The sequence below is a fragment of the Aplidium turbinatum genome, chromosome 1 (genome assembly GCF_918807975.1).
Source record: "Aplidium turbinatum chromosome 1, kaAplTurb1.1, whole genome shotgun sequence".
Classification (NCBI taxonomy): Eukaryota; Metazoa; Chordata; class Ascidiacea; order Aplousobranchia; family Polyclinidae; genus Aplidium; species Aplidium turbinatum.
In genome coordinates, this window is record NC_137472.1 from 8,433,017 (window position 1) to 8,447,836 (window position 14,820).

The window sequence follows — 14,820 nt, forward strand, 5'->3', positions numbered from 1 at the left end:
AATTTCAGACTGTAGCTGTTGCCGAAATTCACCGGCTTACTTGGCAAAAATTGGTATGGACATTTTAATTATGTGAAATTTATTGCTGATTTAATGTATTGTTATTCACACTATCTGTCCGTAAAGCGCTAAAGGTCGACGCATATTCACGATGGATAGCAATGTAAAAACTCACATTAATCATTATTGCCTTCAATGCCTTGTAGTTTTAGGCAAATGCGTGATTTGTGCTTTTATGTTATTTCAGAAAACGGCTTCTCTTCTCACTGTTCCTGTTGTGTTCACTCGGGATTGTGGTTTGAGAGACTGTTGACAAAAACGTCAAGTATCATTGTAATTTCGCTCCAATTTAATAAACTATTTCCATTTATATTCGACAACAGTCGGATTGCCTTTGCGGTCGAGCCCAGTGATAGAGGATAATATCACAGGTGGCGTATACTGAATAAGGATCGATTCGCCTTTACAATGCATTGAAAAAAAGCTTTGCTGGGCGGTTAAGTTTGAACGACGATTGCTCGTTTGGTAGATGAGATATAAAGCTGAAACTTTTCAGGTGCATAAAGCAAGACATACTCTTTTAGTTTGCAAAGATTTAATGATTTTATTGCAAAAATTAAGTTGCTGAAAATCGGTACAAGTTGGTGAAGTTTAAGTTAATACAAGATAAAGATAGTAGCCTACTTGTTCTGGATTTGTAGCCAATTGATGCGTGTAGATATATGGTCGTGCTTTCCAACGATGGCAAAATTGTTAAAATCCGAGAAGAAACGAGAAAACTACAGCAAGTTTAGTGGAAGCACTATTTACTGATCACTGCAAAAAGGGGTTGGCGTATACTGAATAAGGATCGATTCGCCTTTACAATGCATTGAAAAAAAGCTTCGCTGGGCGGTTAAGTTTGAACGACGATTGCTCGTTTGGTAGATAAGATATAAACCTAAAACTAGGGATATTGGACTTAGGGGATCCGAAGCTTATCCGTTTTTTCATTTATTCCGTCCAACTGAAGGGCATGCCTAAATCGTGGTGTGCTCGTTTTTAGTTTGTTTTAAGCTGTGAGGTTATGAATATGGAAGACAAAGTTGTGACTAGTGTCAGTCTGTCAGATAGGCTAGACCGAGCAGATTTTTAATTTTCAAAATTCTGTTGATTGGATGAAGTGTCAATCTGCTATTGCCTGGAGTGGTCATTTTCTAGGCCTTAGGGTACCAGTACGGTATGTTGGAGGGAAATAGTTAATTTCATTATAAACTGACGGTCCAAGTTTATTCATAATAAAAACATACTTGAGTTTAGTACTAATCAGCTGGAAGCAGCGAATGACCAACGAGATTAGTACGCTAACACTGGGGGAGCAAGTCTTTTAGGCGCAGACAGTTAGGCGCCGGTCAAATAGACGCGCACACTGTGGCGTCTGGATATTTAGGTGCGGAGCACTGTGGCGCCCGTTTATTTAGGTGCTATTCCTAATAAAGTCTGCAGATTGTATCAGCTTGGCAGGTAGGGCAGTGGCGCCGCCAGACCTTCAACATTGGGGGGGCAAAATATTGACAGTGCAAGACAGTAGCATAGTCCAAAATTTTGAAAGGGGGGGTGTTGACAGCCGGCGTGTTCGCCGAAGGCGACACTCAGCGGCGGGGGGTCTGGGGGGCCTCCCCCAGAAAATTTTGAAAAACTACTTTCCGTTTGGTGCATTCTGAGAGCATTTTCAACAAAATTGTGGGTATGAATATTTCTGTAAAATGGTGCTGTCAGGTGGCATAGCAAAGGGATAAGATCATGTTTTCTTCGGCATTTTTCGGAAATAAAGCTAAGTCTCTATGTTTTCTTGTTGCTAATTCCAGACTGAGATATTTGAATGTTTGGTATTGGCAAAACTCGCTCTTTTAATACAGTTTGGTTTAAAATTAGGCAAACTTTGTTTTAGAGACATAGATTGATTGCTTTTTTTTGCGAGATTATTACAGTTTTATTATTTATCAATCTTCTCCTTGGTTGATTCAAAAAACGATTTTATTCCGGTAAGTCACTAACTTTTATGCTCTGAAGTCAACCCAAAGTTTAGAAAATGTAACGTCATAGAGATCATACATCTTGATGAGTGTCAAACAAAAAGCTTTGAGACAATGAAGTTACTTTAGGTTATTTCTGATATATTCAAGTTTTGTATAACGAATAGCTGTTTAGATGTTAATCTAGATCGAACAAGCAATTTCAGCAGTTGCAGATGGCTTGCATCCTTGCACAGTTTGACGAGAAATTACATCATAGGCTAAAACTTTTCTTGTAAACAATGTATTAACATCCGTAAATTCAATTTGAAAGGTTAAACCTCCGAACCCCCCTCCCTTGGCTACGCCACTGGTGCAAGACAGTGGTATATTATTTAATTTCTCTTGTTTTCGACCAGGGCTGGAAAAAATGTTTAGCTTCCTGGGAATCTGTTTTTTAGAGAAAAACCGCGGCTTACAATCACGATAATGAGAACCTTATATTTTACGAAGTGGCTATTCTTACAACATATTGTAAAACTAGCCTCTGAAGCTATTCTTACAAGCACCACTCAAGCAAGACGTTGTTTACTCGAGCAAGACCTTAATGCGCTCAGGCGTTTCATCCGACGACGCTCATACGTAATTTCGCGCGCATGCGTATTGGCTTGTGCTGCACACTTGATCGTAGAGTGAACCGCGGTAGTTGCTGATTTTGCTGATCGAAACTACACGTCAATGAATCCATCGTCATCATGATTACGAAGGGAGCATTATATTACAGTTTTGAGACACTTTCTTCGGCTATTAAGCAATGGGAAAAAGAAAACTTTGTCAATGTTTATGTGAGAAATTCCATAACAATTGAACGCGCAAAACGACGTCTAGCACTTACATCCACAAAAACCTGGAATGAACAGTTGAAGTATCGTACAATACAGTATGCTTGTGTGCATGGAGGAAGAACACCCAAATCATGTAGTCAAGGAAAAAGACCAAATCAAAGGTAAGTAATGATGGTTTTGTCCTTGGTGCCCATAGGTTGAGCTACTCATGTAGCCTATATGCATAAGTTTTGCTAATAGATTGAGTTTTGCATAAGTGCAAATTGCCTACATTCCTTATGAATGCTAAGAACTTAGCAAAATGCATATATTCTGCTGAACCATTCCCGCATGCTGTCTATTGTAATAAGTTTTGCTAATAGATTGAGTTTTGCATAAGTGCAAATTGCCTACATTCCTTATGAATGCTTAGAACTTAGCAAAATGCATATATTCTGCTGAACCATTCCCGCATGCTGTCTATTGTAATTTCCATTGAATTGTCATGCCCAGAATTATTCCTAAGTTGCATTGAATTACCCATTAGTTTTGTCAATTTACCCATATGTTACGTCGAATTGCTCATCAGCACAATTCGTCGAATTACCCGTAAGTCTCATGAAATTATCCATAAAGACATGCCTTATGGGTACTTCAACGCAGCTTTTTGGCAATTTGACGTCACTTATGGGTAAATCGACTAGATTTATGAGAATGCTCGGCTGAACTTGTGGTAATTCAACGTGACTTTATGGGTAATTCAGGTGGGCTTATAGGTAATTGGATGCAACTTATGGGCAATTTGACATGACTTGCAGGTAGGCTACTTTAACGTGAGTTATGGCTAATTTAGGTGTACTTATGGGTGATTCAACACGGCCTATGTCACCTCATCTTTGTTGTTTTTCAGTACTTTTATCAAAGGTTGTCCATTTGGAATCAAAGTAAATGCAACGTCAGATGGAAAAGCGCTATGCATCACTGAGATTAGTAATGTCAATGATCATAATCATGATTTCAATGAAGTAAGTGGAAATAACCCTTTGTAGTAGTCATAGCCTTTGAGCTATGGTCACACTAGCCCTGTATATGATAAGGAGGCTTTTATCAGAAATTATGTGAAGGATAAAAAAGAGCAATAACATTAGGGGGGGGGGTTAATCGGCTTTTTTTTCAAATTCAATTTTAACCCAGGTTTTAGGATACAACAGTACATTCTAAGACCACTAGTAAAAAAAATTGAAATTTCCGTCCAAAACCCCCTTTATCCAAAAAATTACTTTTCGTGTATAATTGCATTTTGATTATGACACTTGAAGTTCAAATATTGTTTGCTACTGTACTAAAACACGTTAAGAATGTTGCAAGACAGTTTTTCTGATCTTGACTTCATCGTAAGACACGGTAAAGTGGTCATTTCACTTTGCGCGCATGACTACGCACATGCTGAATATGACCAGTTTGTGCGAAACTGGTCATATTCAAGCCGCCGATTCACCAAACCTGGTGATCTTGCCCATCTCTGTGGGTTGGACACCTGTCAAAAGATATGTCATTTTCTTGACTATGTGCATATAAATTATTTTTCAGAATGCATTTAATTTGATGCCTAAACAACGAAGATTAAATGAAACAGAAAGCAGTGTGATCGGAGAAATGCTTGCCACCAAAGCAAATAAAAAGTTGGTACAAAAGCACATTGCAGCTTCTACAGGAAAAACAGTTATTCTTAAAGATCTGCATAATATTGCCGCAAAACAGAGACCTTTGTATGAAAACACCTATGATGAACTTATTAATGAAATGAACAAAGAAAAAGGTTAGTCGACAGACAAAACTTTTTTGTCTGTTATGCAGTACAAGATATGTTCATGCTAAATAGTAGAGATGACTTTCTAATTTCTATGTGCAGTATGATAAGTAGAGATAGAATGAGCTCCGGTTCCGGTCAAATTCTGGCTCCGTACTGGAGGTGATGTGACTCCGGCCTAGAGCCGGATGTGTGTGTGCAAGCTGTGGTCAGGGTCATGACCTTGGAAAAATCTAATTTTTTGCATCATTGTAGTACTGCAGCAATGCAAGAATAGGCTACCAGGTTGCCTGTAACATTGGTCAACACCGTAGGCGTATTTGCAATCTACAGGTCGCTGCTGCAGATTGAGTGTCACATGATATTGTGAGCATTCTTCTTGAACCATTTCAGATATAATGTCAATTAAGCAATTCGCGATTGACCTCTTGCCGTAATGGTTTAGACTGCAGATGAATTATTTCGATGACGTGGGTTCAATCTCACCATTGCCAGTTCAATTTAAAGTGTTGACCGCCTGGTTTACCGGTCAATAGACTCTGTCTACTGCAGCAAACTGCGGATTACCAGTACGCACATCATAGTAGGCTACACAAGAAAAATATCTAATTTTCAGACGTTTTTCTATTCAGAAAACGTTTGTCTAGTATAACCAACACAGAATATTAGCAGTACCCTACAACGTGTGGAAAATTTGCAACATTGAGCTATAAAGGGTCAATTGAGAGTATTTTTTGCTTCATTTTCTTCATAAGAATTCATTCTACTTTCCCAAACTCATGCTCCAAAGATTTTTGTTGCAACATAAGGCGCTATGGGGATTGTAAGATTGAAAGCGGGATCAAGGAATTCAATCAAAGGTCTTCAATATCTTGAAACAATTCTACTTTGAGTGGATAGAAATAGAAAACATTGCTAAATTTGAAATCTACGTAAAAGTTTACTCCTAATGGATCCTTTTAACGGACCCTAAGCATTGCAATGTGGCATCTTTTAGAGAATGGGGTGAGAGTGGTATACAACCGCTCAGTTGGAACATTGATTATATGATGTAAATATTACCAAAGGCCTAAACATCCTTCCTCTGGCCAATAATTAAAATAACATAGAATAGAAAACAAATTTCACTAAAAGTTGATGTTTTTGCTTTTAAATCTGATGGAGTGCCTAATAGGCCTAATTGTTTTGCGCTATTTTAGTCTGGCCCAGGATTGTCAAGATTCTTGCTTTGTAGGGTATACTAATCCTCAGTTTATTTTCATTTTAGGTGCTGCAGTAGATGTGTTTGCAGATGATGACAAACAATTGCAGGCGATATACTTTCAAACGAAAGACATGCGGGAAACCTTTGCGGCATATCCCGAAATGCTGCTGATTGATGCAACCTACAAACTTAATGACTTGAGAATGCCATTATATGTGATGCTGAATGTTGATGGCTTAGGTCAGAGTGAAATTGTGTGTCTGTGGCTTGTAGCCACTGAAGACAAACTGACCATCAGCAAGCTGTTAACTCAGTTTAAACTCCACAATCCAGCTTGGGATAAAGTGGAGGTTGTAATGGCTGACAAAGACATGACAGAGCGGGATGCCATGATGAAAATGCTGCCTACTGCAGAAATTTTAATTTGCTATTTTCATACCCTTCGCACTTTTCGTAGAGAAGTTTCCATGGAAAAATTAGGCATTTCTTCAGCCCAAAGGCAGGTATCACTGGAAATTTTAGGAAAACTGGCAAATGCCAAAAATGAGTCAGCTTATAATTTACTGTATAACCAATTCGTTGACACAGTCCCAATTGCTGTCACAACATATTATAACGATAACTGGCATGCTATTCGACATCAATGGGTGGATGGACTGAGCAACTTGAAAGCTAATTTTTTGAACAGAACTAATAATCGACTGGAATCCATCAATGGAAAGTTGAAAAGTGTCATAACAAGATACTCAGGAATGACCATGTTTTTTAAAGATCTGATGGCATGTATCCAATCTCTTTCCACCGAACGTGACCACAAAGCGTCAAATGCTTTCCTTAAGGTTCCAATTGATGCGATTTCAAGTGTGGCGGAGAGACAATACCAACAGCTACTGACACCATTTGCATATATTCATGTGCAACAACAATTCAAGTTAGCGGAAAAGGTTGTCATGTCAGAGATTTTGAATGATTCTGCCATAGTAAAATCTCGTGTCCATGGGGAATTGGCAGTCACAACAACAGCATGTCCTTGTGGATTCACATCATCAATGCTGCTACCTTGTAGGCATGTCTTGGCAGTTAGAAGGCAGCTCCATATGTCAGAGTACAATCCCAATCTTTGTTCAGAACGGTGGACAATGCAATATTTTCTTAAATCCCATCGCCTGACAAGAAACTCACTGGACAACGGTCCTGCATCCACATTACCAGCTGTTGAGATTCTTAACAAGCCTCAAAGAAGATGTGTTTTATCAGAACAGCAAAAGTATCGCCGTGTTCAAGATATTTCCCAGAAGATTGCGTTAATGATATCTGAACAAGGAATGGATGAATTCCAATACAACCTGGATAATTTACGACAAATTGCAGAGTTCTTGCAGGAAGGAAAGAAATTCCAAGTTGTGAACTTTTTGGGTCAAACTCAGAAAGGTAGGCCTATATGCTAGCACTATTTACTAAATCAGAAAAACTAGCCTATTTTTTCAAATATCTGAAGAGATATGGGTTAGTTACTGCAACTTGCGTCGTGATTTTGCAGTCAATTTTTTTTTGAGCAATGATTTTTATGGCGTTGAGCTATCCAATATGTGGGCTAATATGTACTGCATGCGCAGTTGCGCACTAATTTACGATTATACAAGGTTGCAGATGCTCAGTAATTCTGCTTTTGTGAACAACTGCATGATCCTTTTCAGGCACTGATACTGGAAGTGCTGCTGCAACATCTTCCAGCAATGATCCTGGAATTGTATTTCCTACGGTCTCAAACAGTACTTTACAGCACACACCCTGTGACGTCTTGTCGACCGTTGATACCAGTGCGATTATGATGCAGACTCCGTCCAGTTCTGTTCAGTCTTTTAGAAGTATGCTGTTTCTGAAAGCTTCATTTCTGATTAGTTGTTTTTTTTTTCTTGCATTGCATGCTGCGCTTACACTACGTTTCATGTTTCTTAAGATTATAGCACGGTCTGCATTATTTGATAAGTAATGAGTTTATTGGCAGGTGATGCAGCATTGTGCAAATAATCATCGAGAAACACCTAGCAGATTTTGATAGATACTGGATTGGTTGGCATTCGGTAACCACGCCAGAAGCATGTTTTGGCTGCAACAAAATCTTGTTTTCAAAAGGTTAATGTAGATTTGTTGACACCTCAAGTGCTCGCTTCCAACTCAAAATACGGTATATCACAATATCTACTGCCAGTGCACGTATTTACGATTATACGACATTATGTTCCGCCCAGGACCGTAACCTCGTCAGTTTGGCCCCCAGTGCAACACATCCAATAATTGTCCAGTAAAGACTCGTGCGACGCTTCTATTGTTTCTTCATTGCTCAGAGGTGATCCTTTTCAGGCACTGATACTGGAAGTGCTGCTGCAACATCTTCCAGCAATGATCCTGGAATTGCACTTCCTACAGTCTCAAGTAGTAGTTCACAGCACACACCCGGTGACGTCTTGTCGACCGTTGATACCAGTGCGATTATGATGCAGACACCGTCCAGTTCTATTCAGTCTTTTACAAGTATGTGCTGTTTCTGAAACATTCATTTCTGATTAGTTGTTTTTTCTTGCATTGCATAATGCATTATGTTTATTAATTTTTTAATAAAAACGTTGAAATAGTGATGTTTTCTACGTTGTAGCCTATATTCGATTCTCGTTGTGTTTATTAACAGATGATGCAGGATCAATTAAATTTCCACCGAAGATGATGAAACGTGGCAGGCCAAAAGGAGCTGGATTGACAGTCATTGGGTTACCACGCAAGAGACAAAAAAAGAGCGGACCAATTCCATTCAGACTGAAGTCGTCTTTTCAGAAAGAAGCAGGTTTGTTGCATTTATGTTTGTGTGACTTCATTTTTGTTATAGCCTACGTTAGTTTAAAAAACTACACTTTGACTTCTGTGGGTCTGCCTAGCCGATAGGCTACGTCAAAGCGTACGTAGGCTACATCAAACAAAGTCACCCATGGTCATATTTTTCAGCAATACTCAGTTGGTTTGTCGATTCTGAGGTAGTAGAAGAGGTCTTGCGTCCATTCAGCGATCGACTGATCGAAGAAAATGAAATTGAAACGTTGCCCGAAAGAATTCCAATGAAGTGTTTAGATGAAAACATTGCCATTGCTTCTGTGCGAAGACATTTTTCTTTTGACGGTTGGACGTTGATGGAGAACCTACTGACCACTTTGCGAAATAAAGGCCGCTGGTTGTGCATCTCCTGTTATTTAGATCTTGATGCAGGCGACAGCATCATGTGCGACTCGTGTCTGGATTGGCACCATCTGAGATGTCTTGGTAGAACAATGCCGCCAAAAACGAAGTCTTGGTTCTGCAGGAAATGCAACCTTATGGAGAAGTGACAGTGAATGTTCAGGTGATACTGCAATCTCGCTTTGTCAATTAAACCAAGGTTATGTAAACCGTGAACTACGAAAAGACTTATTGGCCTTGACGCGTTATGCTTGAAACTTGTAACATTTGATAAAAATCGTTTCTTCAATGGTCCTCACATAAAACGCTAACGATGTGTTCTTGAATGACTAATGAGTCCAATCCTGGCATTAAAAGTTCTGATGCATTTAGGACATTTAACATTCTTTGGGAGAGCTGGCTGAAAGTCATGGACTAGTACAGGTTTGTAATGTAGTTGCTGCAATATACTACGGTCCAACAAGACCTTCAACAGTTCATTAATATTCAACTATTTTACTGTTTCCAACTTAACACAATTAGTATACGTATGTTGAACTCTTTCATAGCAAATGGTGGTACAGAACTTGAAAATAGCAAGTAAAAGGTAGCTCGAAGCTGCAGTTTTTTTTTTGACTGACTCATCAGGAGCTGTCATCAGAATAAAACAAACCTAAATGTGGTGAAGTACTTATAGTAGAAGGAAAGAAGAAAAACTGGAGCTTCAAACTATCAGCTACCTTATACTCGCTAAATCCAGATTTGTTGCATGTGTGTAGTATTTACATTTCTTCACTGTAATCTTAGGCTATGGCATAAATGCTTTGATTTCTTATGGCAAAAAATGGGTGATGAAGATCCATAAGTTTATAACAGTAAAAAATCAATTGTTTATTGTTGAAAGTGGTTGGCTTCAGTTGAAGATGCCATGAGATCCATTGAAGAGTACGAAGCAAAAGCAGGAACGAAGCTTGTTGTTGTTCAGAAACGAGCATACGGTGCCATGTTAATGTTGATTTTTAACATCCTGTCATTGTAATTCACTAGTGTACTAAGTGTTGATATTCATACTACAATAATAAGCCTTTTCTTTGTTGACAAAGATTCTGAAAAGGTTTCTGCAAAGCACAGTGTTTTCACCAAAGTGGAGGATAGGCATCATAAAAGAGGAAACGGTTTACTAACTGCAAAAAATGCTATAAACATATGTAAATGTGTTCTGTTTCATCAACTTTTCATCTCGTTTCTTAAAGACACTCAGTTTTCAGGTGTAAAAGCTTTGTTGATTCAAAGTAGCCTAGCCTACTTCACTGACCTCTTTTGTATTTTTTCCATCTAGTGTGCCAAATCCATACGCCTATGTGGTGTTATTGATTGGACCAAGTGACATGTCCAGCGGTAACCAAAGGCAGGGTTTGGGTCACAACCAATCTTTTTGAGACAATTTATTTTTTACCATATTCACGTAGTAGGCTTGGTGGTTTTCAATGTTACGTACAGTACCGTATATTATTTCTGTAGGCTACTATCATAAGATGAAAATTTAGTTGATTGTAACTCATCGTAGATGAAGATAACACGATTGTTGCATCGTTGCGGCCAAGGTATTTGCCTCTTGGATGCAACTTACAAGACGTCCAAGTATTCCCTTCCTCTATTTTTTCTTTGCGTCAGAACGAATGTTGGTTACCAGGTTGTTGCTACTTTTATTATCCAAAATGAACAAGCTTCGGACATAGCAGAAGCACTTTCTGTTGTAAAAGGGTGGTCAGAAAACTGGAACCCTTCGTTTTTCATGACCGATAAATGTGAGGCGGAAATCAAGGCCATCGAAAGCGTTTTTTCAAGTTAGTGAATTGCATTAACATTTTCGTTGCTTGTGTGCTGTCTCCATTGCTCATGCATTTGTGTCGTCACTGTTAAGTTGCTACTGTACTTTACCACTCAGTGCCCACGACTTCTTGTTCCGCAGATTGCTACGTGTTACTCTGTGCCTTTCATCGCGAACAAGCCTGGGAAAGGTGGATGAGGAAAAGTGACGGCGTTCGCGATGATAAAGCAATTGTGCTGACATACTAGACGCAATGAGGAAAGCAACTACATAGAACAGACTTGTTTGCAATCAAACCAGGCGACAATGAGCGAATGGCAAACGCGATACCCCCCTATTCAGGGATAATATGCGTGTCTGTGACCGCAGGGGACCTGGAGCCGAGTTGTTTTGCACGTTGATAGCACCATGCAGTTGCAAGCACAGTAATAGGCTACTGAGCTCACATTTTGAACAATTCAGTGATCTTCACACCAAGGCTTTTTTTCAGTTGCTAACACGGCCACAAATCGCAGCGCATATGCGTGCTTAGTGTTAAGTAACAGCCTAGTGGAAAGTGTTGTGGATTGAATTTGCTAGTTCAAATAAGTATATTAATTCCGGTACCTAAAGCCTCAAATGAATTCACGAATATCGCAATTGTTAGCAATGGCATATAAATTAGGATGTTAGTGCACACAAAGTAGGGAAAGTATTGCTTGAAGAGTTGATTCCTGGGACAAAAATTGAACACTGTAGGCTATGTCGAGCAGAAACTGGTTTAGTGTTTTAAGGTGGTCAAAAATGTAAGCATGCGTCTATTTGCATCCAACAAATAACGAAACTCTAAACTTCTCAGTTTGGTCGGGAAACAAAAAGGGTTGCGAGGACAAATGGCAGGTCTCATCTAGGCAAGGAGAGGAGGGACACATGGGTGATGATCTGGCCTAACAGTTACTGTGCTGTGCTCAAAATATGTACAGTTTTTGTTTAACATGTGCGGTATTCACTTTTTGTAAATAGCCTAGCTTTTCGGAAATGCAACGAGTCATCTGGCGCTATTTGCTTGTGTTTGAAGCCCGGTTGCTCGCTTTGTGAAAAAGCTATCAACCTCAACTTTTGCTTGTCAATAGACAGAGATATGTTGTTTAGATTAGCGTTTATTAAATGCTGTTATCTTTAAAAATATTTGTGGGATAAATGGTTAAAGTCGGTCAAGTTCAACTCTTTACCTAAGAAATATTTTTAACTTTTAGAGTCTGGCTGACCTTAATTTGGATAGACGATAGCTTGTGCTTTCCAGCAATGGTTCAATTGTTAAAATCGAAGCAGAAACAAGCAACTTACAACTAATTTAATAAAGACATATAATGATCGCAGACCGGGGAGACTTGTATACTTGCTTCGATTCGGAAATGCAACGAGTCATCGGGCGCTATTTGCTTGTGTTTGAAGCCCGGTTGCTCGCTTTGTGAAAAAGCTATCAACCTCAACTTTTGCTTGTCAATAGACAGAGATATGTTCTTTAGATTAGCGTTTATTAAATGCTGGTATCTTTACAAGTATTTTTGGGATAAATGGTTAAAGTCGGTCAAGTTCAACTCTTTACCTAAGAAATATTTTTAACTTTTAGAGTCTGGCTGACCTTCATTTGGATAAACGATAGCTTGCGCTTTCCAGCAATGGTTCAATTGTAAAAATCGAAGCAGAAACGACAAAGATATATTATTGATTAAATGCTGGTATCTTTAGAAGTAGGCTATTCTTCGGATAAATAGTTAAACTTGGTCAAGTTTAATTCTTTTCTAAGGAGATATGTGGTGTTTTTCGGGCTTGTGTTACATAGCTATTAGGTAAAAGCGGACACTTGCACGCTTTTTTTTGTCATGGTTGACTAATTTCACCCCACTTTTCCACCATTTTATGGTGGATTCCTCCTGTGTGACGTCATCGCCTTTTTAACCAGGGTCGCGACTTGTATACCAGTTCCAGATCACGCATGAGCGCATATTGATGTCAAACGTAATGCTTGAGTGGTGCTTGTAAGAATAGCCTCTGAGGCTATTTTTACAATATGTTGTAAGAATAGCCACAGCCTATATTTTACTGATCTACGGAGCTGACGTAAACCTTAAAAGTCATGTCGACATATTCTTGATGCCCCCCTTATCGATAATTGTTCTTTGTAGTACCGCTTTGAAGATGAATTACGACTATGAACAAAAGAATAAATGTTTAAGTTATTTTGGCAGCCGATTGTAGCATCGAATAGACAGCGATAGACACGTGTTTCGCCCATGAGGCTGGGCTCATCAGTATCGCACCGTATTCTTGCCACTTGAGTAATCGACCGCCGCTTTACCAGTCAGTTAAGAGGTCTCAATGGCTGGCGTGGAAGCTACACCGTTCTGGTTAGCGAAGCGTCACTGCAGCTCGCTGTGCTAGTGAGTAATCAGCCTTGTGCTGATAGCCGGGAAGAACGCCTTTCTTCACAAAAGAATAAATGTTAAACTTCATATTTGTATTGAAAATACATGACGTAATGTCTCCAACCTTATCACATTTTTTTCATTACGTAATATTTACCACCACCAAACCACTTTTGACGATCGAATTTGTTAATTTATTAATCGGTAAAATGTTTAGATGATGTTACGTCATTACGCCGATTTGAGATATAATTTCATTCATGACGTCGTATGGATGAAAAACTTTTACAAGTTTTATACTCTGCTGAGATTAAAGAAGAAACAAAAATGATAAATATTGGAGAAATTGAGTCTCCTTTACAACTTAAGAATCGAACAACTCAAAACTGCTGAAACAAAACGTTTTGTTTGAGTGAAAGAATCACGGCAAGCAACCAATGCTAAAATGCGCGCTGAAGAAGTCATGGGAGTGTGAGGTATCAAAAATTTAACAGGTTGTTATTTTTCTACATCAATGTGACGTTAGTTAAAACTTTAAAAAGTCTATATCTTTGCTTCTGTAGAAAATCTTTTTATCTACTGTACAATTTAGTCATCAAGGTTTTCCATACTTTCTTTTAAGAGAGAGATTTAACCTCCTCCCCTCCCCCCCCCCCCCCCCCCCCTTGCAACTTCAGTTGACTTACTTGAGGTTGGGATCCAAATATTAAAAAAATAATATTAATATGTATTAATAAAAAAATAAAAAAAAAGATGATGCCCAAAACATTGGGGGGGCAGCTGCCCCGCCTGCCCCCCCCTGCCGGCGCCACTGAGGTAGGGCAATGCTTTTCACAGAAAATGTTATATTGAACAAAAAAATACCGTATGTCATGGCTTCCGTGATTGAAGCTGCTTATGCCGGCATTGCTTTTCCCACAAAATGTTATATTGAACAGAAAAATATATTGTATTTTAATGCGTGTGTTCGGCATTTATTTGTTGTTAGTCCAGGTTTGCGTCGGCGAACGTTTTATCAATAAATTATTCAAGTTTTCGAACATTACTGAGTTCACTTTTAGTTAAGTCAAATAATAACTACATTAAACATCAGTAAAAAATATACCGTAGCCTATATTCAAGCGGGTGGTAGGCTTGAGTGAAGAGTAACTTAGTTTTCTGTCAAAACCCTGACTAGGTTTAATAACGAGCAAAGTCGCACCATTATGCCTGCAACTTGTAACCAGGGTTCACATGCCCTATAGAAGTGTATTCATGTAGTAGAGCGTTGTCTCATACGTACTTGCAACACGACCAATCCATCCGAGTAGAAGTAATTGCGAAAGATAACAGATTAAGTAAAGGTCCATCTGGCTGCAACCTGTGTTCAGGATAAATAGCAAATGTCCTGTGGAGATGAGCTAATATCAAGAGTAGTAGAGCGTTGTCTCGCACCTCATATCCACACGCGCATTAACAAAACAACATATTTTTTTGTTCAATATAACATTTTGTGTGAAAAGCATTGCCCTACCTGCCAAGCTGATAAAATCTGCAGACTTT

The 14,820-nt window shown here is 38.9% G+C and overlaps 1 protein-coding gene across 3 annotated transcripts; it reads left to right on the forward strand.

Annotated features, from left to right (window-relative positions):
- The first annotated feature begins 2,623 nt into the window (after positions 1 to 2,623).
- Positions 2,624 to 11,165, forward strand: LOC145781632 (uncharacterized). Of its 3 annotated transcripts, XR_014290776.1 has the most exons (10): positions 2,624 to 3,000; positions 3,729 to 3,843; positions 4,409 to 4,637; positions 5,896 to 7,263; positions 7,530 to 7,700; positions 8,197 to 8,367; positions 8,522 to 8,674; positions 8,833 to 9,223; positions 9,433 to 9,483; positions 9,944 to 11,165. XR_014290776.1 is itself a non-coding variant. In XM_082593310.1 (8 exons), exons 1-8 carry the CDS (start codon positions 2,750 to 2,752, stop codon positions 9,207 to 9,209), a joined length of 2,835 nt encoding a protein of 944 aa, XP_082449436.1. In that variant the 5' UTR covers positions 2,624 to 2,749; the 3' UTR covers positions 9,210 to 11,165. The 3 variants fall into 3 exon arrangements, 1 of the variants encoding a protein (XP_082449436.1); XR_014290775.1 differs by having other exon boundaries at positions 8,833 to 9,483; XM_082593310.1 differs by having other exon boundaries at positions 8,833 to 11,165.
- The last annotated feature ends 3,655 nt before the right edge of the window (positions 11,166 to 14,820 follow it).